This window comes from Gossypium hirsutum, chromosome D11 (genome assembly GCF_007990345.1).
Source record: "Gossypium hirsutum isolate 1008001.06 chromosome D11, Gossypium_hirsutum_v2.1, whole genome shotgun sequence".
NCBI classification, from domain to species: Eukaryota; Viridiplantae; Streptophyta; class Magnoliopsida; order Malvales; family Malvaceae; genus Gossypium; species Gossypium hirsutum.
The window spans coordinates 48,873,314-48,900,808 of NC_053447.1; the positions used below are offsets into that span (position 1 = coordinate 48,873,314).

General features: G+C 34.8%; 1 protein-coding gene and 1 pseudogene across 5 annotated transcripts; both read left to right on the forward strand.

Annotated features, from left to right (window-relative positions):
• The first annotated feature begins 4,996 nt into the window (after positions 1–4,996).
• On the forward strand, positions 4,997–6,563 carry LOC107911123 (60S ribosomal protein L14-2-like; annotated as a pseudogene).
• A 1,531-nt stretch (positions 6,564–8,094) lies between these two features.
• Positions 8,095–23,780, forward strand: LOC107913322 (uncharacterized). Of its 5 annotated transcripts, none has more exons than XM_016841869.2 (26): positions 8,095–8,412; positions 9,058–9,138; positions 10,161–10,298; positions 11,347–11,457; positions 11,556–11,606; positions 11,725–11,825; positions 11,943–12,036; positions 12,760–12,891; positions 12,977–13,237; positions 13,345–13,423; positions 13,669–13,760; positions 13,864–13,947; positions 14,425–14,499; positions 14,629–14,676; positions 15,720–15,827; positions 16,085–16,314; positions 16,666–20,150; positions 20,249–20,328; positions 20,534–20,614; positions 20,806–20,877; positions 20,961–21,063; positions 21,182–21,236; positions 21,478–21,606; positions 21,705–21,822; positions 22,152–22,231; positions 23,051–23,780. In XM_016841869.2, exons 1-26 carry the CDS (start codon positions 8,248–8,250, stop codon positions 23,454–23,456), a joined length of 6,459 nt encoding a protein of 2,152 aa, XP_016697358.1. In that variant the 5' UTR covers positions 8,095–8,247; the 3' UTR covers positions 23,457–23,780. The 5 variants fall into 5 exon arrangements, with proteins under 5 accessions (XP_016697358.1, XP_016697357.1, XP_040960127.1 ...); XM_016841868.2 differs by having other exon boundaries at positions 8,096–8,412; positions 23,048–23,780; XM_041104193.1 differs by lacking the exons at positions 8,095–8,412; positions 9,058–9,138 and adding an exon at positions 9,151–9,166 and having other exon boundaries at positions 23,048–23,780.
• The last annotated feature ends 3,715 nt before the right edge of the window (positions 23,781–27,495 follow it).

The following is a 27,495-nucleotide window of genomic DNA, read 5'->3' on the forward strand; positions in this document are numbered from 1 at the left end:
TGATGAGCATGTGTCTGTCTCCGGAGTTGTCTAAAAGGGTCCATTTGATTAAAGAATTGTTCAACTCTTACAACCGCCCAGTTTAATTCCACATCAAATAAATTGACTTAATTAAATTATTTCCAAAGTCATAGAATTTTTTTATGATTCAAATGCAGTCTGATTGAGCTTTTGTTGAGCTAGCGAAGGGACCAATCGGACATATACAATTAGGCCTTAGTAATTGCAATTATGTCCAGAAGCATCGTTCCGATAATTCACAATTACTTAATCATGAAGTCAGTTACCATGATTGAAAAACTCCTTATTGTATACTCTTTACGAAAGTAATTCATCCAACTACTTTGTTCAATGACATTGTCATGTGTGTGTTACCCTCATATGATATCCTTGATTCCTTAGAGTTAAATTCGTTCACTCAATACAATCCTATTTTATCTCATTGTCACCATTGTGTCTTCTTAATGATTAATATAATCACAGTCAACAAATGACTGTGATAAATTGCTCATTCGAGAACAAGCAACCCATGGCCACATTCCATATTTATCAATCCACACAATGCCAATAAGAGGATATCGTTAACTCTTTAATTGAGCTATGAATTACACTATTGCTAGTAAAGCCATGCCACACACAAGTCATGTACCTAACATACCGGCTATCAGCTCGATCATCTTTTGAGCATAAGCTTCCACTTATATCAAAGCACATGAGTTACATACGCATGGTTAGTGACTAACTCAAGATTTAGGTAAATCACACCATGAATGTCATAAGTGAATTAATTCACAAACGGATTTAAAATTAACTCATCTTGGGTCCAGTCTAATGTATCATTCTGCCAATGAATACATCTATGTCTCTACCCGTAGAGTCAACTGCTCCAACAACCAAGACTCGTCATCTCCCCAATTGGAATTATAGACAATAAAATAATCCTTCTAAGTATTTGAGTCAAATTCTCAATTTGATTCTTTTACGGGATTACGAACTCGTTTAGATTATCTATTGAAGTAAGTTATCATTCTTGCAATGTAAACATTTTTATAATACCACTTATCATCAGTTTGAACTTAGACAATCAATGAGCTAATATTTGCTTATCACAATTTCGCTATGCATGCAAAATATGAAAGACAAAAACACAAAAGATATAATAGTGAAATGTGAAATTTATTTATTCATCATTCAAACACATAGAAAACAATTACATATTTACTACAATATGGGCACATTTCCCAACATTCAACTCTTGCCAAGTTTTAATAATTAGGATTCAACTGAAACTTGCTTGTATGCATATTATCAATTTTTTGTTTGCTTTTATGGTAAATGAGAATTTATTTGCGTTGACACAGTTTATGTTTAAATGGCTACATTTAGGGCATAGGAAAGTGTTCCAATTTTGTATGTTTTTAATTCTGAAAAATTGATTTTCTAAATGTTATTTGTAAAAAAAACATAAAGTTCTTGTTTTTATTGTTTGACTCAAAGATTATGAAATGAGTTTGCACATAAAAAAATCAACCACAGATTTTTCATCAACCTATATATTTTTACAAATGTTGTTTTCATTTTCAAAAAAATGAATTGAAATTGTTAATAAGTACGATTAAGTGACCAAATGACAACTCGTGAAAATTGTACCAAGATTGTTACCAGAATACCAAACAAATACTAGTTGAGCGTGGTAGCTGGCAACAAGAAAAATGTGTACCAATTGTATACGTGGAATTGAGAGGACAAGTTTTAGAATTCTATTGGACCTTATCTCTCCCTTTTTATATATAAAAATATTTCCCTTAAATTTTTTGTCTCTCTTCAATCATCGGTTCTCAATGTCTACTGCAAAGGAGAGGTTTGAATCCGGACAAATGCAAACCTTTACAGAAATTATAGCAAAAGTCCTTGATATATTCCCCAAATAACTAACCAGGTTACCCATCAAATCATTATTGAGATTTACTCTTTGTGTCAAAGGAATAGAGCTCGATTATTTCAAATTCGGACTTCCTTTTACCCCACACTCACCAACATCGTCTTCAGCCTATACTGCCTTCCTCCTTAGGTCTTATGAGCATCCATCTTTTGATTTTGAAGCAGTGAGTTTAAAACATTTTAGTGTTGTGCCTTATCACCGTTTTCTTCACTCAAGTGTTTTAGAAATTATTGGATTGTTTCTTTGCTTGACTGACAACTACAAAAAGCTTTTTTATTTGTAATCCCACCACTCAACAATTTAGAGAAATAAGTTTTGAGAAGATGATTTGCCAACGCAAATTTTTTGGCAATTTAGTTGTTGATCCCCTATAGTCTTCACATTACAAAATCATGATTTTTCAATGTGTTGAGTGATGATGTTGAAATTGAGATGAAGATCTTTTCATCTGAAACTAAATCTTGGAGACAGAATTAGTTTGGAGCGGATAATGAATAGAATCCAGTTTAATAACTTTATGTTCTGTAACAGTAAACTTCACTGAGATATTCTTGAGAGTAAATCTTTATATTTTGTTGTCAGCACTAAAAAAGTGACAATAATAGTAATGCCAAACGAGACGATGAAGATGTTGATGATGCATTTTTAAAAAATTTAGGGGAATATAATGGAAGTTGTACTTGGCATTGAACTAGCATATTGAGGAATTAGATATTTTCCAACATCATTATTGCAAGGAAACAAATGATTATTCAAGATGGGATTTCAGATATCACAACTCTTCAAAATGCAATTAAACTTTCTACAGAAATTGATTTCAATAATCATATTTCGGGGATTGTTTTGTTTTGTCAAACGAAGGATAAGACCTAAAGCTTATGTTATGGATGGAAAAATGGTTTTGTGGGATTTAAATAATTTGACATGAAAAATGTTACATGATGTTAGGTTCGGTTAAAAGGGTGGTAAAACTGGGCTAATTTCTTAAAAAAATCGTAATGTTAAGGGTGTCTGTAACACCCCTAACCTGTATCCTTTGCCGGAACAAGGTTTAGGAGCATTACCAGAATTTATAAATCATATTCAGATATTTCATGTTATTTTACAATTGTATCAAAAATTAATTATAATTTAACCATATCGTCCCTTTTATGGGCCCTTGAGGCCCAAATCATACATTAGAAAAGAGTTGAGACTGAATCGGGAACTCAGAGAATTTTTCACAAAATTTCAAAATTTTTCCTAGGTCCAGGGGTTACACGCCCGCGTGGTCAGGCCATGTGGCTCACACGACCAAGTGACATGCCCATGTCTTAGGCCGTGTGGCATATGAGGTAGGGCACATGCCCGTGTCCCTAACCTGTGTAACTCTCTGACTTGCAACTTAATTAAGTGCAGGAGTCACACGGCCAAGTCACACGCCTCTGACTTGCAATAGGAAAAGGAAAAATTGTAATAAAGTAGGAAAGGAAGCCATATAGCAACATTACCTCCCAAAAGCAAAACCTGTTTATAACAATATTTTAAGATCATTAAGTAGAGATATAAACTTAAGGTCATACTAATGGTAAGTTGAGTCATTCATGACGAATCAAAATTTGTATTCATTGTGCATAGAATATCTCATAGAGGTTCTCATTTAATTCACTTGAATTGTCTCGATTCGTGGAACATATAAAGGAGCCTATCTACTTGAAACTTTAATGATATAGTGAAATATTTCAGTAAAACTAGCGTTATCAAGGTAATTAATGTAAATCTTAAGATATAAAGATGTATTGAGTTTAAATCCTTTAAGACTCCCATATTGTAAATAGACACAAATCTTGATCTCAATGTAACTAAATCAATACTATTGGATTCGGGAAAACTCAATTATAAATAGATATCTTTCTCCTCATTTGTAATCGCTCAATTGTAAACCTTCATATTAATTGAATAAGATTGAGAGTATTTTCTCAAACACTTTGTGTGCATTATTTTATTTTTTTGTAGTTTTTTTGTTCATTTTTTACTGTTTTTTTCAAGTTTATTTCCACTTAGATGTACTTAACGATAGAATGAAATTACCAACTAAACGAAAACATAAACAAAAAGAGTTGCTAAAACACATAAGCTTTAGACAACCAAGAAAGTAAACCTTTCTTACCATCTAATGCCTCAAATCCGCAATGGTGGTGGATTGGGCCTAGAACCCATGCTCATCTCGTTCACCATCTGTAGCATTGGTTCAGGAACTAAATAGAAATGTAAGGTTTGGAGAGAAAAAAGTTTTGAAAAACAATCCGTACTTGGGATTCAAAAATAAAAGGAAATAACTTTCAAAAAAATAAATAAAGGGAACAAAGATGAATGAAATTTCAACCATTTAACTTTGAAATCATATTATTAATAAAAACATATTTTGAGTTATGTAACATTTGCACCATGTTTGGTTGGGTGTATTGGCATAGCCAATACACCCCTAATCGGTGGGTCCCGCTTAATCCCCCTCTAATACTTTGTTTGGTTCAGTGTATTGCTATTACAGGTCTAATACACTACTGATCTAATCCCCAAAATCCACCGTTTTCTAATCCCTTCCTTGAGCTCAGATTAGGTGCTGCTTCAATTTTGGTCCCTGTTTTACCCTCCCGATTCACGTTTCTGTTTTACCCAAAATCCACGTTCTGTTTCTTCCTTCTACCTTTCTTCTCCACTCTCCTCACCGTCTTCTCCTCTAACATCCAGTGTGTTCTGCTCCTCTAACATCCTCTGGCGTACCATTTGTGGGTGTGTTCTTCTTATCGAGATTTTTTTTCCTTTTAGTGTGTTTTCATAGTTCTTTATTTGGTCTGTGAATGAAAAGGATGAAAATTTCTGGGTTTTTGATGCTTGGTAATTTAGGAAGCCTTTATTATAAACTTTTTGAGATATTTTTTTCTGTTTATTTGAAGTTCAATGATTTGGATATTGGAACATATATTGTTTTTCATCTAACTTTCTCAAATCCCAAACAAAAGACCCTTGAAAAAAAAAAGGGTTCTTTTTAGATTTTGAACTAAAGGCAGAAAAATGGTGAACTGGGAGCTAAACAGTTGCTGCAATAATGGCCAAGTTACCTTTCTGGTTACAATTGGTGTCTTCACTGTTGTCATTCTTGTTGTAAGCTTCTTTCTTGAATTTTTTTTCTCTTGTTTATAACGAAGATCATCTTTTTCTCTGCTATGCTTTTGGTTGTTGTAAGGAACCAATATAAACACGGTAAAAACAATGGGGTAATTTTGGTAAGAGCTCCCTGGTTATGTTTGTTTGAAGGATGATATATCTACGGTTTAGTTGACTAAGCCATGATTGTTACTTTTAGTTTAAAATTTAATAAGTTTCTTGTTTTGGAGAAACCATCGAATTGATGGTAATTTGAATTACGAAATAGATTAACAGTTTAAATAGTTTCTTGTTTTGCACGTTGAAGGAAATTGGGTTCTTTTCTGGGAGCATTTGTGATTTACTTTTGTAATACTTGTTGTAAATCTGTTCATAAGGAACTCATAAATGCTATGGCATTTACAACAATTTTCATAAGTTGTTCATAAGGATGAGGATGCCAAGGTTTTAGGAGTTTTTTAGGAGGATTCACTGCAGTTGAATTTCTGTTAAAAGATACAGCATTCTTTGGAATTTGAACTGGTTGCCTCTGTTTGCTTAAATGGATTGACCTAATGTTTCCCCCTGATTGTTGTAGCTATGGAGAACAGTGCTGTTGCTGCCTTTTTAAGCTCATTACAGTATTCTTGCATGAAGCAAGTCATGCAATTGCTTGCAAACTTACCTGTGGTCATGTAAGAAAGCCCTTTCCTTTATCACATGTCATATGAAGGGTTTAAACATGTCTTTAATGTGACCATTAGATTTTGGCTGCATAAATTTTCTACTAACCCATCTTGCTGGTTTTAGTCTTTGGATTATGGTCTGCTCAATTATCAATGTTCCTTTATCAGCCAACTAGTCTAGTTGAAGTCCTATAGGTGTTATTTGGAGATGTGCGTGTAAGAAATGACTGTATCTTTAATGTGGCAGGCACTTGTTGATGCCCCGGATATGGTAAGAGGCCAAATGAACTTCAAGAGGCTTACATTGACAGATATCACAATTGACATTCCACGTGTTCCCAAGAACAAATGGGTTGATCGAAGCTATGGAGAAGGCTGGTAAGGACGACGACAGCTTTCACCAGCATTTGTAATGTTGTTTCTTGAAGATATGTTTTCTTTCTTATCACTCTTATGTTAACTTGCAGATGTTAAGAACAAATGGGAAAGTAGCTCGTGGGGTAGAAAGTTGATTGTCCAGAAGAGAAGAGCATCTCTCAACGACTTTGATAGGTTCAAGCTTATGTTGGCTAAGATCAAGGTCAGTTTCCAATACACCCCCTATTGTGTCTACCCGTTTTATACCAGAGTTCTTTTCTTGAAAGCACTTCCTCAAAACTTCAATCGAAGCTGGACGAGCTGTAATACGGTTTTGCAGAGGTCTGGAGTCATCAAGCAAGAACTTGCTAAGCTGAAAAAAGAGAATGCATCTTGAATTTGATATTGAATCATGGATTTTTGTTAGTTTTTGTCATCAAACATTCTGCAGGTTGTTCTTTTTTGTAACTTTTTCTTTTATTTACAAATGATTAAAAAGATTAAAAATCAGTTGAGAGATCTTTGTTTGCTATATTACATATTTTATAGTGAGTTTAATAGCAGGATATTGCTCTACTTGCTGCAATTTTTCTTATCAAAATTCTGGTATTTATTTATATTCCCTTTATAGCATCATGAAAAATAAGACACTTAAGCTGTTTAAGTTTATAAGCTTCAAAATAAAAAGTTTTGATGTATTGTTTAGACAAACTCGAGCTGCTCAAGCTAGATATCGAGTTAATTATCTTACCTTAATTTATGTGTGTATATACTAAGTTTTGCTGATAACAAATATTAACCATTCATTCAGATAATTTTCCTATACATATGTATTTGTGTATATAAAATCATGCATTTATAAAGTAATAAAACACTGTCCAATACAACCAAGTATTTGGTTTAAATGATTGATACATGATCAAAACAAAAAGAATAAGAAACAAAGAATGAGTAACAAACAGTTACATGTTAATTTTAATATTAATTATTTCAAATTATCTTTTATAGTATCATATATTATGATTTGAGTAAATTCATATAAAAATATTAATTATTAAAAATTTTATTAAATTATGATTTGAGTAAATTCATATAAGAATATTGATTATTAAGAATTTTATTAAATTATATATTTTAATTATAATATATTTAATAATAATTATGTTAATTTATATTTTATAGTATCATATATTATGATTTGAGTAAATTCATATAAGAATATTGATTATTAAGAATTTTATTAAATTATATATTTTAATTATAATATATTTAATAATAATTATGTTTAAATATGATTAAATTTATTTATTATTGATATTAATAATCTTATTAAAATTTAAATAACAATAACAATAATCATTTACCAAAACAAATTTATGCTAAGGGTATTCTAGTCATTTTAGTTTTTTCCATTATGCTATTACACCTCTATTCCATTCAACCAAACACAAGATTACTATTACGCCTCTATTCCATTACATTTAACCAAACAGTTGATTTGCTATTACACCTCTAATCCAATACACCTCTAATCCAATACAGCGAACCAAACGCACTCTTGGTGTTTGAGTTTGACTTCAAGACTTAATTTGGTATTTGAGTTTGATTTTAATGTTCAATTTAATTTCTAGCCAAACAATATAATGTGGGTCAATGAATATTTAACATGTATACTCTACTTAAAAAGTATAGATGCTTAATAGGAATAAAAAAATTGAACATTAAAATCAAATTCAAATACAATCAAATATCAAATAGGAAAAATTTAAATACCAAAATAAATGTTAAAACCAAATTTAAAAAAAACTTAAATACTAAACAGAACATTAAAATCAACCTCTAATATCAAATAATATATTAACCTTTTTAAATATTTAAAAACTTGCTCAGCCCAAATCTAAAATCTAGATGAAGCCGTAAAGCTCAAAAGTTAAGCCCAACATCCCGATATTGAAAAAAAAAAAAGGTCTTCTCTTTTGTTTGTTTAATTAAGCAGCAGAGATCATTTGTTTCACAATCTCTGTGTCCGGAGGAAAAACAGGCACCTTTTTAAATTGAAAACCCAGAAAGCTTCAACACGAGAGAATAGAAGAGGAAGAATAAGGTTTTGGGAGCTTAGGAAGAAATTTGAAAGAAATGGAGATAGAATTGGAGCCAAGGGTGAAGCCGTTGAGTTACAAAGTGAAAGCAACATCTCGAGAGTCACCCTCTCAGAAAGCCTCTCATGTGCTCGACACCGACCTCAGGACTCATTGGTCCACTGCTACCAATACTAAGGAATGGATCTTGCTTGAACTTGATGTAAGTAACTGTTTATATCTTTGTGTTTTTATGTCGAAAATACCTCTGGGTTTTTGTTTTGTTATCTATTTATGTTCACCTTTTTGGGGTTCTTTGTCCTATTTTGTTAAGGTTTTATTTTCTGGGGTTCTGTCTGTTTATTGTTTTGTTTTGGCATTTGAATGAATTTTTACAGAATTTCTCCTTCTTTTGAACATGAATACGAAGCCTGTTAGTTTAATTAACATGTTTGTTTTGAACGTTGGTCTTTCAACAAGAGCAATGATTGAAGTATCAAGCAAGAAGTTAATACCAAATCCTGACTAAATTTATGTTTTTGCTCAAATTGTGAAATTAGGGCACCGTGAATATAAATGCTTTTATTCTTCTAGGAGCTAAAAAGTGATAACGTGATAAGCCCATTTGCGTTCTGGTTTTTCTTTCTTTCCTTCTAATTGGTGTTCTGAACACCATTAACATTATAAAAGTGAGATATTAAATACTACTGTGTATGAACTTGTTGCAACTAAGTTTCTTGTTTTCCCCTGGTTTATTCTAATTACGTTGCAGATGTCAAATCTCTTTACAGGACTTCTAATGAGCATATGCTGTTGGGATTTTTTAGCCTTGTCTGAAAATTTTTCACCTTTGTTTCCTTTCTCACAGGAACCTTGCCTGTTGTCACATATACGGATTTATAACAAATCTGTGCTTGAATGGGAGATAGCTGTTGGCTTATGCTATAAGGTTCGGTCTTCAACTAATTGCCATTTAGGTTTGACTTCCTTTGGTCTAATTTGATTATATCTAAAGCATCACTTTATTTTGTTAACATAACTGTTGGCAACTTTTTTATACAGCATATCGTCAAGGTTATTCTAGATGTATATAGATTTTGTCAAATGCTGTCTTTGCTTATCGCTGTGATGTTTTGGATATGCTAAGTTATAATTTCACCTAGAAAGTAAATGCTAGTAAATTTTTGCTTCTAATAGAGTCTCAGGAGTTATTTACTCTTTGACTTATAATTAATCAACGTCATTAGTTGCAGAATAATTAACATCATTTTTCACTCTTATGACTGCTTTACTTATGAGACACCGTTTTCTGCATTACTAGGAGTTCTAGCCTTAGATTTCCTGCATTAATTGACATGGCTAATGAGAAGTATATAGTGAAGTTAGAGAGGAAAAAGGGCAAAAACATAATAAAGCATCTTGCATGGATTTTCTTGTTTATGAATATGGCGAGGAAACAAATGATTGAAAGGATTCAGGCTACGTGAATTTAATCCTTGGTTGTTGAAATCTACTAAAGCATCAAAAAATCCTTTAAAGGATCATAGAAGTATTCATCTTTTAAGACCTTGTAACAGGTGATTTGACTTGGCAAGAGCGCAAGTGAATGGAGCAAGCTTAGAGTAAATAATCCAAATCCCAGCCAAGAAGTCCTGAAAATAGCTTTTCGTATAGGAGCCCATAGCTCAGAAAAAATGCTAGACTAGAATGCAGAATAGTTATTATTTGCCTATTTGTTGAATAAACTAATCCTAATTTTAAAGGTTCTTGATGCTAATCAATTAATAATCATCTTCTTTTACCCAAAATAATCTAATTATGCATAGCTATTACTTGCATTCTTGCACCTTTATTTGTTACTTTTATTTCCATGTGCTACTTTTCTATGGACCAATAGCATTGCTACATGCGGGATTCCAAACTGCAATTTATTTCAAGATTTTTTATTGCGTGACTGGGTTTTCTTTACAGCCAGAGACATTTGTAAAAGTTCGACCCCGCTGTGAAGCACCTCGCCGTGATATGATGTATCCTATGAACTACACTCCATGCCGTTATGTACGAATATCTTGTTTACGAGGAAACCCAATCGCAATTTTTTTTATTCAGGTGAGAGTTATATAGTTCTTTCAATGACAGATTTGAGGGATCTTACTCTGTGGATTCATTCTGCATTACTATGTTGAACATGAATACTATCATTGTCTTTTTCTTTCAAAGAGGAAAGGCAAAATCTAGTGGTCTGGTTCCTAACTGTTACATGGTGAGCAGTGGCCTGATAAATTATTAGTTACACACCAAAAACAATTTTCCATTCTGACCTTTTTGTTGGATCCTATGAACATTAGTTGTAGAAATTGGTGTAGAAGGATTTGTTTGACTGACCTTCCCCCCCCCCCCCCCAAGTAAACATCTATAAGCGTTCTGTTTATGTTGTATGGACAATATTTATTCTTCTTCATGTTGTCAAAAGTAGTTGGATGGTTAATTAATTATTAGATAGATAATTCTCATGCTTACAATAGATCTTTTTACCCCCTTTCTGTTAGTAAGATTTGTTTTAATTACATTTTGTATTTATCATGCTGTGAAGCATTTATGAGGGTGTATCAATACCTTTTGTCAACAAGAGGTTGTTTTTGTCCACTTCCATGAGGCACATTTGGCCTTGTGATTTCTATGTCACCTGGGAGCTTCATTTTCCCTGAAGTACTGTGTACGGCACCTGTGGTTTGGCACATGTTTAGACATAGTTAGGGGGCATGACCTTCCTATTATGAACATTAGAAAAAGTTGAGCATACCCCAGGTCATGGTAACATAGTGTTATTCTACTAACAGAAGTATCATTCTCACAAATGTATTCTATGACTTACAGAACCTGGATATATGGGTTTAGAGGACCAAGGTTCCAGTAATAAATGCTTAAAACCTAGCTGCCTGGCATTGTAGCAAGAGAGAGATCATGAAAATGAACGTAATAGCAAATTTAGCATTCTTATTTGAATCATAGGTTACAATATGACAGGCACTGCCATTTGATGGTTACAGAGATGCTAATTGCCGCTATTTTCCTTTCAGTCAAATTTACATTTTTTTAATTGATGATTTTGATAATTCTAAAAGTGCTTATTATTTTATTATTTCTTGCCTTGTAGTTGATTGGGATATCGGTGACTGGTCTTGAACCAGAGTTTCAGCCAGTTGTTAATCACCTATTGCCGTACATTATGTCAAACAAACAAGATGCTCATGATATGTATCTCCAGGTGAGCATCTTAAAAATGTTGCCTAAAACACTCCTCAGTTTGCTGCCTTGATTATCATGTTTCTTTCTTCACTGCTTCTGATGCTCATTAGTTTGTAGTTGCTTCAAGACATGACAGATCGATTACATGTGTTCCTTCCCCATCTTGAGGTACATTTTCTCCTTAAATGATCAGTATCTATCCTTTCCTTTGTTTCTTTTTGTGTTTGTTTTCTGGTATTCCTTTGCCATTGCTTTTGCATTTCTTACCAGATTTGTTGTTTTGCAGGCAGACTTTGCCAGTTTTTCTGATGGTTCTGATTCCAATTTACGTTTTCTGGCGATGCTTGCTGGTCCATTTTATCCAATACTTAACATAGTGAATGAAAGGTAGATTTATCCTGCCTGTTTTTTTCATGGAAATTGGGAACCTCTTCATTAATTTATTTACCATGGTTTAGACTATTTGGTGATTTTTCAAGTATATGCCCCATGATGTAACTACAGAGATACTGCCAGATCTTCAGGCAATATTGCTGATCCTGAAGTTCCTAGAAATACTCAGTCATTGTCATCATTGACTGTTTCCTCTAACTTTGAGGTATCTTATTTTCTTTGTTGTAATTTCTTCTTTCTTTTCATTGCAGTGGTTGACCTTTGATTCACTAAGCATAATTATGACTGATCATGCTCGTGGTAGTTGCTTTAATTTTCATTTTTATTTATTTGATAGAATGATTTAGATATTCTTTATTCTTCTAATATAGTCTATATATTTCCTGAAGGGTTCTGGTTTCTATTTTTGTTAATGGAAAGAGTGCTTGGAGAGGACAATTCATGGGATTATATATGGCTTTGTGAAATGGAAAATAACGACTAGAAATACAAAGTTACCTGCTAATCTGAGTTTAAAATTTTCTATAGTTCTTCTTGAGTGCTGCTATATGGTCTTGACTGCTGAAATGTTAGAACTTAATACATGCTATAGGGTTTTGTGGGCAAATGGTTGAAGGTGGCATATAAATCAACTACTATTTTGAGATTGTTAATTGGTGTTATATTTCATATTTGCTCATTTTAAGATTGATATTTCCCATCTCCCTAAATTAGATTTTTTGGAGATACCTGTGCATGATTCTGGTATTTCTATGTATTATTCTGAATTTACCAGCCTTACAACTTGTATATCTAGCATTATCCAATTTAAAGTTGTCTTCAGAGATACCTGTGCATGATTATGATTTTTCTATGTATCACTGATATTTCTATGCTGATTAGTTATGAGTGATAGAAAACTAATGTCCCTTGTCCTTTGCATGGGAAGCCAAGGAGATCTCGGAACACCTCATCTTTTGTCTTATCAACTTCCAGTTCTGTTGTGTTTCGTCCAGAAGCAATTTTTTTGCTGCTGAGAAAAGCATATAAAGATTATAATCTAGGAACTGTTTGCAGAATGGTAATGCACCCATTTGCTTTCTACCTTGGTGATGAAGTTTCATCTTAAAGATGATGTGCTTACTTAAAGTTACTTATGTCTTCAGGCTTGTAGAATGCTTCAGAAGCTTATAGAACCTGTTATGACAGCAGATGAATCAAACTCTTCGACTGAGGTTACATCAGTTTTGGATGAGTCATCAAAATCGGAGTTACTTAATCCTCTTCCCATGTCTGATTACTCAAAATTATTTGGGGAAGAATTCCGGTTGATAGATGATCAGTGGGACACTAGAATTCTTAATGTCTTGGATGTGGGAGCTGTGGAAGAAGGGATTTTACATGTTCTCTATGCTTGTGCGTCACAGGTCAATTACAGTTTCAGGATATGATGTCTTTCAAGGATTATTGTACTTACTATGATGATTTTTGTCATCTTGATCTATTAATTATATTTTCACTCTATGTTTTACAGCCTCAGCTCTGCAGCAAATTAGCAGACAGCACTTCTGAACTTTGGTCTGCATTACCACTTGTACAAGCATTGCTTCCAGGTAGAGTGACTAAATCCATATCAGCTTTTAAAGAGGTCATAACTTTGGTTATATGATGAATTCTGTTGATGAGCCAATATCGCATCTTCATAAAAATTGGTAATTTTTTCTGTTCACAGCAAATATGTGTCGTCGAACATTTTTAAGATTGTAATCCGCATCTTGGACTAAATTTCATGAATTTGTTATATTGAATGTATTTGATTCTTTTTTCTGTTTTGCATTGATTCTTTGTGGTGTTGCAGCACTTCGTCCTGTTGTAAGCAGCCCTTCTGATCATGTTGATGATACTTTTTCTCTGTGGAAACAGCCTTTTGTTCAACAAGCTCTCTCGCAGGTTGCCCTTGCTCTTCATTTAAATGTGTTTTCTGAAGAAAAAGAAAATTAGCTTAATGATGCTGGTCTGATTGATTTCTATTTTCTGTTCTTTCTGGTTGCAGATTGTTGTGACAGCTTCTTCTTCATTGTACCATCCTCTTCTTCAAGCCTGTGCTGGCTACTTATCTTCATATTCACCATCTCATGTATGTAAATTTCAGTTCATTTAATTATCCCAGTAGCAGTTATTCTCCCATTTTCTTCTATAGCCTGTCATTTTTCTTTACCTTGACAGAAATATTCAAATTATCATGATCTCTCTTCCTCTGACACACAAAACCATGTACTTGCATAAGCTTGTGCAATATAGAAAATGCGCTGTATGCCCTACAAATATAGTGTAACTATGTATGTAACCGTAAGAAAGAAATCCAGTTAAATTACCTTCCAACATGCCAAGTTCCATTTTTATAGTAAAGATGTAAAGCATTTGACTTGTCAACTAACTATGTACATGCTTCTGATCAAAAGATGATATATTTATTGCAGCTTGTAGGACTTATTCCCCTTTAACTTTTTTTCTCTCTGTACAAGCAAAAAGCTCCCTACATCTCAAAGCTTAGATTTCATAAGATTTTTGTACTCAAAGAAACAAATCTGTTTGATCTCAACTTCTTCTACAGGCTAAGGCTGCATGTGTTCTGATTGATCTATGTTGTGGTGTGCTAGCCCCTTGGATAACTCAGGTCATTGCAAAGGTTGGTCTGAAGCATGTCTTCGTAGTATAATCTATGGTTGGTGATGCACCACGATTGCCATGTCAGTTTATAATTGTTCTTTTAATAAAAATTTTAATTTTCTTTGTTTTTGAAACTTAATGGCTTCAGGTTGATTTAACGGTGGAACTCATGGAGGACCTTTTGGGTATAATCCAGGTATTATTACAAAAATTTTAAAGAAAAAGTGATTAACTGAAAAATGGAATTCAAAGATAAGTAATAAGGCATGATTATTTTACTAAAGACATTTATGTAGGTGTTCGAATGAGAATAAAATTTAAGCCAAAGAGATTTATATGTATGATATTTACAGTTTACAAATGTATGGAATTGCTTGTTATGCTGTTAATTGCTGGTCTCCTTGCACTTTCCATGCCTTGGTTGAGAATTAAATAAAAAACAAATCCATGAACTTCTGTGCTTTTTAGATTTTGAAGATATCCAATCCAGATTAGTTTTGAAACAACATTTCCAAGTAGAATGCATTTCATTCCCTTTTTTTAATGGCAAGGTTCCTGTTTCAAAATTTTTATCTCAAGTTCAGAATGCATTATAGCCCATCTGGCTTAAATGCTTAACAGTTATGGCATCATTGCAATATCAGGGATGCGGTAGGGGAAGTTTAACATATTAAGCTGTTTTAATGTGCATTTTGGTTGGGGGCATGTGATACTTGCAACTAGTTAGATTTCTAATAACTTTTTATGTTATATGGTTAAGCAGTTTACATGTCCCTTTGGCCAAACTGCAAATCCATCATACTGCAAAATAAGCAAACCTGTATTTAAGGCATGCATCATTCCTGGTATTCCAAGAGAATCAACCCATGAATATAAGATCCCTAGAAATCTTACTAATTTGGAATGTGTGCGCATGAGAGACAGTCCTTTTATCAAATAGTGGCATGCCCATCTGTTTTGATCAATTGGTTTACAATCGATGATTAACATAGTGTTATCTGGAATTATTTGTTATTTGCTCCTTGTTTGTTGTCCTGTTCTTGTAACTGAAGTGGTGGTTCATTAGTTTTAGTTATTACTGGTCCTATTGATAAAGGAGAGTGTTAAGTAGTTTGGAATCAGCTTTATGTTTCCTTTTCTGCATGCACTATGCAGTGAAATTTGTTGCTTGCGACATTCATTTTGTTTATTTCTCTTATGTAATGTAGTTATATTATTTCTTTTAAAATCTTCTGCCAGGGAGCCCGCCACTCAACGGCTCATGCTCGTGCTCGTGCTCGTGCTGCACTTAAGTACATAGTGCTAGGTCTGTCTGGTCACATGGATGATATACTTGGGAAGTATAAGGTGCTAGATTATCCTTTTCTTTCTGTGTATTTGTATTTGTGTTTATTTATTTGTGGAAACTGTCCAATTTCTGTGGGAAAGGAACAAACTCATCACCATTGGCATAATACCTCTTTAAGAGAAAATAATTGATTTCTTCTGGTTTACCATCTAATACAATATTCTCGTGGAAATGCTAGTCTTTTCAGGAAGTGAAGCACAATATATTTGATTTTATCTTTATAAATCATTTACCTGTGTTGTTATTCACCTTCCAGGAAGTGAAGCACGATATTCTCTTTCTTGTGGAAATGCTAGAGCCTTTTCTTGATCCTGCCATATATACATCAACAAGCAAAATAGCCTTTGGTGATGTATCATTTGCTTTTATGGAGAAGCAAGAGCAAGCTTGTCTGATTGCCCTCAACATCATCCATACGGCGACTCGAAAACCAGCTGTTCTTCCTTCTCTGGAATCTGAATGGAGGTCTCAATCAGTTGCCCCAAGGTATCTCATACTTTGTCATTTTATTGGTATATAATGATTTGTTCTTGCAATATTTTGGGGGCGTAGGTTACCTGGACATTTGAACTTCTGTAATTGTTAGCATTGCATCAAGAAATAATTTGGATGATGACCTATAATATATACTAGGAGATTGATAATTTGCATCTTTTATAGTATTAGCAATTGCAAATGTGTGGAAATGTTCTGATCAGTTGCAGCATGGAAAACATAAATTTTCCTATGTTTCCTTGAAAATTGGAGAACTAGTCTTTCAACCAAGACTGCTAAATTCATGATGTATGTTACTTTGACCATTTACATAGTTATGGGTTCTTTCAACTGTCAATGCAGTGTCCTCCTCTCAATATTGGAACCTCGCATACAATTACCTCCTGAGATTGATATGTGCAAATCTTCCATTTCTAAAGATGTTGAGCACGAATCATCAAGTGTTTCTTCTGTCCACCATTCTGACTCTGATGGCAAGATAGATGTGTCTGATTCAGCCACTAAGATGGATGTTTTAGAAGATGTTAGTCTTCTTTTTGCCCCTTCAGAACTTCGGAGTATCAATCTGACTAATGTTTGCAGCAGTCCTAAAGAAAATGTCCTGGAATTTAACCAAGCAAAGTTAGAACAGGAAGACATTGAAAAAAACAATTCTACTCAATTTCAAAACAGTTTAGTTTTAGATTCTGGTTTCACTGCTGAATATTACAATTTGCAAGCAGACTATTTTCAACTTATGAACTTCCGGGACTGTGAGCTTAAGGCATCTGAATTTCGGCGGTTGGCTTCAGATTTACACTCACAGCCTGAGATTTCTATTGAAAGCCATGATGCTGCTATAGATGCTTTGCTCTTGGCTGCAGAATGCTATGTCAATCCATTCTTTGTGATATCTCTTAAAGCCAGTTCCAATATTATGAACCAGAGCCTTAGTGGGGTTAAAATTCCAAAGGTTTTTGAAATTTCAGAGCTTAGAAAGATTCCTACAAAGACTAACAGTAATTTGCAAACAATAGCTCATCTTGAAAAGAATAGAGACAAGGTTGTCCTTAAAGTACTGCTTGAGGCTGCTGAATTAGACAGGAAATATCATCAAAAGTTGTCAGATGGAGATGATTGTCAAAGCTACTATGCAGAATCTGATGAACAAGTCATAGAGATGTCTCACTTTGATATACAGGCAGTGGATGCTGTCACCTTGGTTCGACAAAATCAAGCCTTATTGTGCAATTTCCTGATTAAGCGGTTGCAGGGAGAACAGCATTCTTTGCATGAAATTCTCGTACATTGTCTTTTGTTTCTGTTGCACTCAGCCACTAAGCTATACTGCACTCCTACACATGTGATTGATATCATATTGAAATCGGCTAGCCACCTTAATGGGATGTTAACATCTTTGTATTGTCAGTTAAAAGAAGGCAAGTGCCAATTGAATCCTGAAAAGGTACATGGAATACAACGCCGCTGGATACTGCTGCAAAGATTGGTAATCGCTTCAAGTGGTGGTGGTGTTGCATCGGATTTTGCCGTCAATATCAATAATGGCTTCCGCCATGGGAACTTGATTCCTCCTTCAGCCTGGATGCAGAAAATATCCACATTTTCTCATTCTACTTCTCCTCTTGTTCGCTTCCTTGGCTGGATGGGAGTATCTCGAAATGCAAAACAATTCATAGAGGAGCGTCTTTTCCTAACTTCAGAAATGTCGGAGCTGACATATTTACTCTCAATATTCGCAGATGAGCTTGCAGTAGTAGATAAATGTGTTTATCGTAATCATGAAGATCGAAAGGTTCAAAATTCTGGGGGTAAACAAGAATCTCCGACTTCTAATGGCATTGAGCTTGCTGATGGGCAGCATGGAGAGCAATCTTTCCGTGTAATCTATCCTGATCTCTATAAATTCTTTCCGAATATGAAAAAGCAGTTTGAAGCATTTGGGGAAATCATTGTGGAAGCTGTTGGGTTGCAGCTGAAATCGCTACCTACTGCTGTTGTGCCTGATATTTTGTGCTGGTTTTCTGATTTGTGTTCATGGCCATTTGTTCAAAAGGATCAAGCTACTTTTCAGAGTTCTAATCATTTGAAGGGCTATGTTGCAAAGAATGCCAAAGCAATAATCCTCTACATTCTAGAAGCCATTGTTGTGGAGCACATGGAAGCACTGGTGCCTGAGATACCAAGAGTGGTGCAAGTTTTGGTATCCCTTTGTAAAGCCTCCTATTGTGACGTGTCTTTTCTTGATTCTGTATTACATCTGTTAAAGCCAATTATCACTTATTCGTTGCATAAGGTGTCAGATGAGGAGCAATTATTGGTTGGCGATTCTTGTCACAATTTTGAGTCTTTATGCTTTGATGAGCTCTTCAGTAACATCAGACAAAAGAATGAGAATGAAGACAGTTCTATTGAGAAAGTATTCAGCAGAGCACTGACAATTTTCATATTGGCGTCTGTCTTTTCAGATTTATCCTTCCAACGAAGAAGAGAAATATTGCAATCATTAACATCATGGGCTGATTTTACTGCTTTTGAGCCAACTACTACTTTTCACGACTACCTCTGTGCTTTTAATGGTGTCATGGGAAGTTGCAAAATTTTCCTACTTCAAAATTTAAGGGCCTATAATTTTATTCCTCTTCAGTTGCCTGGCTCCTCTGACTCCAGGACGCTTGGTGAAAGTGGCTCAGAATCTTTCTCGTGGTTTCTTAATGATATATTGCCTTGCTCTAGTCTAAATGAAACTTCTGAGAAGGTGGAAAGTAACAACACTGATGCTGTTGTCTTGAATGAAAAAGATTACCATCTGTCTGAAGAGGAAATAAAGGAGTTCACAAAAGACTTGGAGGGTCTCATTCCTAAGCTTTATCCAACTATTGAGCAGTGTTGGTCTCTTCACCTTCAGCTTGCAAAGAAGTTGGCTATTACATTGGCACGGTGTTTTATATACTCCAGATGTTTGTCTTCAGTTGCTCCAGGAATTCATAATGCTGAAGGGGATATCAGTGAAAATTCTTTGGCTTCTAAATCAATTGACCAGTTGCCAGCTCAGTGGAAAACTGGTCTCGAAGGTCTTGCTGGAATGATTTTGTTGCTCCAAGAAAACACTTGCTGGCAAGTTGCATCTGTGATGCTTGATTGCCTTCTTGGCGTGCCCCTTAGTTTTCCACTTAATGATGTTATTGATCCTATTTGTACTGCGTTAAAAAACTTTTGTTGCAAGGCACCAAAAATCTCTTGGCGTTTGCAAACTGATAAATGGTTTTCAATATTATCCTTTAGAGGCTTCCAGAATCTTCATGAAAGTGAAATTGCTCCTCTAGTTAATCTGCTTGTTACAATGCTAGGTCACCCTGAACCTGAGCAGCGCTTCATAGTGCTTCAGCACTTGGGTAGATTGGTAGGACAAGATGTAGATGGTGGGAAAAGTATGCAGTCTTCAAATTTTTGCAGTAAGATAGTTTCACCAGGTTTAATTCATTCCATTCCTGAAAAGATTCTATCACTTTTGGTCTCAAGTACATGGGGTCAGGTAGCTGTTCTGGCATCATCAGATGTATCATTACCCTTGAGGGCTTGTGCAATGGCACTTCTTGTAGATTTTATTCCATTTGTTGATAGGCCCCAGTTGCAATCCTTCCTTGCGGCAGCTGATACTCTTTTGTATGGTTTGGGCCGACTTGTTTATCCTATTTGTGAGGGACCATTACTTAAACTTTCATTAGCACTTATTATTAGTGCTTGTCTATACTCTCCGGCTGAAGATATTTCTTTGATTCCTCAAAAAGTTTGGGAAAATATTGAGACTTTAGGGTTCTCCAAAGCAGGTATGTACTTGTATAATTTTGTTTGTATAAATCTAGCCTAAATAATAAGTGAATGTTAAGTGCATTTTAATCCGATTTTCTCCCCATTGCTCCTTTAGAATACAGACTTCCAGATCTCGAAAAGAAGGCATGCCAAGTCTTGTGTAGATTGAGAAATGAAGGAGATGATGCTAAAGAGGTATGTGCTAATACAGTTGCAAAGAGATATAGGACATGATATGGTGTTTGGCTGTAAGAACAGAAAATGGTTTTTTATATGCTAATACTTGTACCAATATATCCGTGCAATTTTTTATGCAAGTAAAATAAAATAAGGATTTCTTGATCCACACAATTTACTTGTAACCATTATCATAATAAACTGCCCTACACTATTTGTGAAGGTCCTGAAAGAAGTGCTCTCCTCAAGTTGCACAAAACAATTTGACCCTGAATTTGGGAGCACCCGAGAGTCAATACTTCAGGTAAGAAATTATGTTTCCGGTATTTAGTTTTTGATGAAGATTTTCCTTCTATGCTGAAGCTTACCTTATAGTTTTCTCCTCTTTGGCCTCTTCAATTTTCTGTTTCCTCTGATATAAATCAATGCTGCCTCATCTGTCTTTTTGCCTCTTCATAACGTTATCCTATAATTGTTATCATTTATTTATGGCAGGTCCTTGCTAATCTAACTTCTGTTCAGTCATACTTCGATATATTTGCAAAGAAAATGGACGAAGAGGCTATGGTATGCTGGATAACCATTTTGCTGTTTCCCAGTTTCCACCATTCTCATTTCCAGATACCGTATTTGATTTTAATATGCTACAGGAACTAGAAGAGGCTGAAATGGAATTGGATCTTATACGAAAAGAACCTGCACTGCAAGAATCATTGAAAGATTCTGAAGGGCGCCAGCTTCCACATCTTGCCAGTAATCTTTCTGTTCTTATTATGGTTTTTGTCATTCCTTTTTTCCCCTTCACAAGTAAAATGATCTTAATATAACCCCCTGATGCTTTTATTTATCATGCAACTTTGTTTTTTCCCAGCTCCTGTGAGAGATGAAAACCGTCTTCAGCAGATCAAGGAGTGCATTCATTCTTTGTAAGTACAACTTCAACTTTGAAGCTCTATGTTTACAAAAAAAAAAAAAAAAAACAACAATAAAATTGGTAAATGTTGGCTTCATTTTCACCTACTAATCAAGATCCGGCTTGTTTAGTTTCTCGATTCTACAATTCAGATTTCATTTCACATGCACTGCTGACAGCCTCAGTGACTTTGCTTGCTTAGTGTGCTAAAGATTTTGTATTTTGTGGTCATAATTTTGATCTGATTCTGTCAGAGAGAAAAACAAAATTCAAGAAGATATAGTAGCTCGCAGGCAACAGAAACTTCTTATGAGACATGCTCGTCGAAAGTACCTGGAAGAGGCAGCTTTGCGAGAATCTGAGCTTTTGCAAGAACTTGATAGGTTTTGCCTGTGTTTCTCTTTTGCGGAGTTGAAATAATATGATTAAAGAGTTAATATGTCTACAACAGTTACTAACAGCTTTGCCATTTGTGTGCCAGGGAAAGGACAGCTGAAGCTGAAAAAGAGATTGAGAGACAGCGCTTGCTGGAACTTGAACGTGCTAAAACAAGGGAACTACGACACAATCTGGATATGGAAAAGGAGAGGCAAACACAGGCATGTCGCATTTTAGTATAATTAGACTTTAAATGAACTTTATTGAGAGTTTTTCTGTGCCTTACAACTTGTCAGTGATCCTCTGCTGAAATTCCTTTATTGTCTCTTAAGTACATCTTTCTATTTGTCTTCCCGTAAAATGTCAAAGAACCACTGTCACGAACCATGGATACCTTTGCATACCATGTGTTCCGACTATGTGTCCTTTCGTTCCTCCTATTCTGTTCTAATTAAGTGCTATTTGGATTATCATGAATGTTCAAGTTGTTGGCAACTTAGACTGCAAGTACAGGACAATCATTTTTGTCTTTTTTTCTTGTCAAATGAAGAGAGAACTTCAGCGAGAATTGGAGCAGGCCGAATCTGGACTAAGGTCTTCAAGGCGTGACTTCCCTTCATCTCATAGTAGGTATGGCTATATTCATCTTTTTGAAACTGACCATTAATTCTGGGTTTTCTCCCCTGTGCTTAAGTCTTCATTCATAGAGCATTACCTACTTTGTGACTGAAAGTAACATTATTCATCTATAGCAATAAGTTGCAAGGTAACCTGTTGTCCATTATTTACTTTTGAGAATACTTGCATTATTTGCTTTTTTTAAGCTACTGTTGTTTGGTTTGATGAATTTGGCTGAATTTGTCTCCGTGAACATCATAATTGTTTGCTTTGCTTATTAAAGTATGCAACCTGCTCATTTTTGTTTCCTTAAAAATATATGAGATTGCAGATGTGATATACTTTACTCGGATTCTTCATTTTTCTTGAAGTATCCAATCCTAATGCATATCTGGACATGGATATTTGGATGTGGCACTTCAAAGATCCTCTGTATACATGGAGAAACTTAAAAAAATGAGCATACTTGTGTCATACATATATCCATATGCAGCACTCATACCCGAGTCTGAATAACGTAGGACAAGACACATTAAGCATTTTGATATCTGATTTCTTTTAACTAGCAGCTAATATATCTATGCTAATTTAAGAATAAGGGGTGTATGTTATATACTTTTTATGTGCCTGTTTAATTGAATATCTGTGATAAAGGGCTTCTTGGTACTTGGTTTGCTAAATCCTGTTCATTAGGATGCTTATTAAGCGAGCGCTACCTTCTATTTTCTCCTTTAACAATAATAACCTGTGCTTTTAATACAAAATTATTGACACTGCATGGAACTTGTCAACCCTGTCTTGTACATTATGTAACACTTTCATCTACAGTAGGCCACGGGAAAGGTACCGAGAAAGGGAAAATGGGAGATCAAGTAATGAAGGAGGCACACGAACTAGTAGCAGTTTGCAATCTGAAACTGCATCAATGGCTGCGATGCCAATGGTTCTGTCTGGATCACGGTCGTTTTCTGGGCAGCCCCCCACCATTTTACAGTCTCGTGACCGCACAGATGAATGTAGCAGCAGTTATGAAGAAAATCTCGATGGAAGCAAGGACTCTGGAGATACAGGTAGTGTTGGTGATCCAGAGTTAGTATCTTCATTCGATGGAGGGCAACCTGGTGGTTTCGGGCCATCCCAACGACACGGATCTAGAGGGAGCAAGTCTAGGCAGGTATTAGAGAGGCGAGACAGGGATGGTCGACGCGAAAGCAAGTGGGAAAGGAAACATTCTTGACCAAATTGCCTGGGAAATGGCGAGGTTTATATGAGCCAAAGTGACCATTACATGGAAGGGTTATTTGTTGTGCAATTGTAGCATCTCCCTGTAAATTTAAAAAGGAATTGCAGGAAATTTACAGGCCAGCCATCGTTGAATCCTGAGGTGATTCCGGTTCATGTTGTACTTCTGCTTCTCAGTGTTGATTATATATGAACTATTGTTGTAGCTTCTGCCTCAATGATCAAAAATAATTTGTCGACAAGGAAATGTAGTTCAACATTTAATTTCATAGATAGGGGCATATTTATATTATTGTGAAATTTATGCTACTATTGTTTATCTGAATTTTGTCGACATTTTCAATCTATCATGTTGTTTCACCGTGCTCAAACTATCCTCAGATAAATCAATTAAAGATTTTAAATTTTTTTTGAAGTCTTAAATCTCAATTTTGATTGAAAAATACATTGTAAGATGATCAACCTTCTATTTTTAAGGGATAAATATCACATACTTATATTAGGATGATTGGCATTATTTAGGAGTATAATAAGACAATCCACTTAGTTAGGAATCCTAATAAACTAGAAAAGCAACTAATTAGGAATCAATTAATGATTGATCTCATATTTTTTATAGAGCTAAATAATAAATCCTAATTTATCATATTACAACCTGAGTAATTTCCTAATACATACAAACTAATTCAACCCTATTTTACACCCCCTTCAAGTTTGGTGTATGTTATACAATCCCAGCTTGGAGTTGAATTCATTGAAGTTGATTCTTGGAAGAACTTTGGTGAGAATGTTAGCAAGTTGCAGTTGAGTAAGAATGTAGCTCAGTTGGACTATTCTATTGTTGATTTTCTTTGAAATGAAATGCTTGTCAATTTCCACATGCTTGGTCTTGTCAAGGTGTACTGAATTTTTAGCAATGCTTATGGCAGATTGATTGTCACTGTTTTTTTTATCTGGTCTTTAAATCAACTTTCAATTCCCTTAATAATCTTTGAATCCACATTCCTTCACAAATGCCCAAAGCAAGAGCATGATATTCTGACTTTACACTACTACTTGACCTCACTGGCTGCTTTTTGCTTCTCCATGTAACAAGATTGCCCCAAACAAAGGAGTATTATCACTAGTGGATCTTCTTTCAATCAATTCTCCAGCCCAACTTGCGTCGATGTAAACCTCTATCTCACGAATTTCACTCCTTTTGAAGAATAAATCGTGGCTTCGTATCATCTTCAGGTATCTGAGAATCCGATTCACAACCTCTAAATGTTCCTCATGTGGATTAGTCATGTGCTAGCTAACAACACTTACTGAGAATGCAATGTCTAGCCTCGTGTGTGAGAGATAGATTAACTTGCCCACTGGTCTTTAATACTACCCTTTATCCACGGGTACACTCTCATTTTTCCTTAACTTTAGGTTGGGGTCCACATGCGTCTCTGTAGGTTTACACCCAAGCATGCCAGTCTCAATTAACTAATCTAAGATGTACTTTCTTTGGGATATAACAATCCCTGCCTTAGATCGAGCAACCTCTATGCCTAGGAAATATATAAGAGCACCAAGATCTTTAATTTCAAACTCAGTAGCAACTAATCTTTTGAGTTTGATAATTTCCTTTTAAGCCATCTCTAATTAGAATGATGTCGTAAACGTAGATAATGAGAATAGTAATTCTACCTTTCGACGAGGACTTCACAAATAAGGAATGATTTTCCTGACATTAATTGTATCCACTTGTGATTGCTGTTGGAAAACCTGTCAAACCAAGCACGAGGTGATTCTTTTAGCCCATACAATGACTTCTTCAACTTGCACACTTGATGGCTATTTGAGGAGTTTTATTGACCTGGAGGTATTTCAATATAAACATTTTCTTCAATATCTTTGTCCAAAAAGGCATTTTTTATGTTTAGCTGGTACAACGGCCAGTCTTTATTACTACTAGTGACAACAGTACTCGAATCGTGTTTAACTTGGCAACAGGTGCAAAGGTTCCTAATAATCGATTCCATATGACTAAGTAAATCCCTTTTTCACTAGCCTGGTTTTAAACCTCTCGATACTCCCATTTTCTCTATACTTAAATGTAAATATGTCCACATGCAACCCACTGACTTCTTCCCTTAAGGTAACTCTGTAAGAGTTCAGGTTCCATTGCTATCTAGAGCCATGATTTCTTCCTTGATAGCCTTCTTCTATGCAGGATTTTTCAAAGCTTCTTGAATTGAATTTGGTGTTTGTATACTATCAATAGCTAAAATATATGTTTTATATGATGACAGCAGTTTCCCATATGCCACATATATCTCAATAGAATGGTTTGTACATGTTTGGACACCTTTTCTTTGAGCAATAGGCAAATCATAATCATCAATAAAAGGAACAAGAGGCTCACAAGTTGAAGAATCCATACCAGTGTGAAATCACGAGTTCAAGTTCTTGACAATCTTTGATTTGAGTATCGTTCTCTAGATTTTTAGTAGGCCGTCCCCTCCTAGAATAGACACGAAGTTCCTAATGATTTGCACCAAGTTGAGGTTGAGTGGACTTACGGAACTGAGACTCGGATGGTGTGTCATTTGGACTTGATGTGGAACTGAGATTCAGATTTTGAGGACTCAAAAGAGGGTAAGGATGCCAGATTGACACTTTGAGGTGAAATATACACGGATTGAGTGTCTTAAAGAATGTCCCAAAGCTGAAATTCTCTTGAGTTCTCCCCCTGAATTGCGGATTTGGAAAAATAGGATTGGTGTTCAAAAAAAGTGACGGAATTGTACATCTTTTAGTAACATGTGAATAACACTTGTACCTATTTTTATTAAAAGAATATTCTAGAAAAATGCATTTTACTGATTTGGGATCAAGTTTGATTTGATGTTGTTGGTGTATGTGAACAAATGTTGAACAACCAAAGACTCTGAGTGGAAGATTAGAAGAAAAAGATTTTAGCACGAGAGAAGGCTTGTAGGAGGACTCCACGAGGTCTTTGAAATTGTAGCACTCGACTAGGCATTCTATTGATGAGATAGGTGGCAGTAAGGATGGTTTCACCCCATAAGTGTTTAGGTACATGATTAGTAAACATGAGTGATCTAGCTACCTCAAGTAAGTGTCTATTTTTTCTCTCATCTATCCCATTTTGCTGAGGGGTGTCAACACAAGAACTTACATGAATTATTCCTTGTGTTATGAAATAGGAACCCAAGACTGATGTAAAATGCTTCCTGCATTATCAGTCTGAAGAATCTGAATTTTGCTTTTGAATCGAGCGTGAATCATGGAATAAAAAGACTTGAAGATTTCCTTGTAACACCCCTATACCTGGTTCAACCCAAAAAACCTGATATAGGAATATTACATTTGGTGCCAAAGTGACTTTGGCTAATTACTAATAAATTTGGACATAAAAAAAATAAAGTTTTCACTAAATTAATTCAATATTATCATTCTCAATGTTCAGGGACATTATCAGATATTTTTCTATGCCTGGAAATATTTAAAAATATGACTTTTGTACAAAACAGGGGCAAAATATCGATACCTTTAGCCTAAGTATTGATACTTTTCTTTCTTTATCGATACCAACCTAAAAATCAATACCAAAAATGCATTCTGTTTTGGAATTTTTCAAAACCAAGCTCTAGGTATCGATACCTTACCCTTAGGTATCGATACCTTAGGTAAATATTTGAACAAAATACTTGGAAAATTTCCAAAGACCCCTTGTATTGTTTTTAAGCCATTTCAAAGTTTAAAATCAATTCAAAACAATCCCAAATCAACCTTATTTAACATATATCCCGTTAATTATGCATGTATGCATTTAGATTTTTAATAACCAATGCAAATATCAACAAAGTTTCTTCTTTAGACTCTAAAATAAGCAAAGTTTTCATAACTTATATTTTAGTCCTTACTACTTGGAACACACTTGATCTTTCTAAGTAGATGCCATTCTATTCCAAATTATGAAACATACCCTCTTAGCACTTGGAGATGTGATGAGATGGATGTCCACGACCTCAACT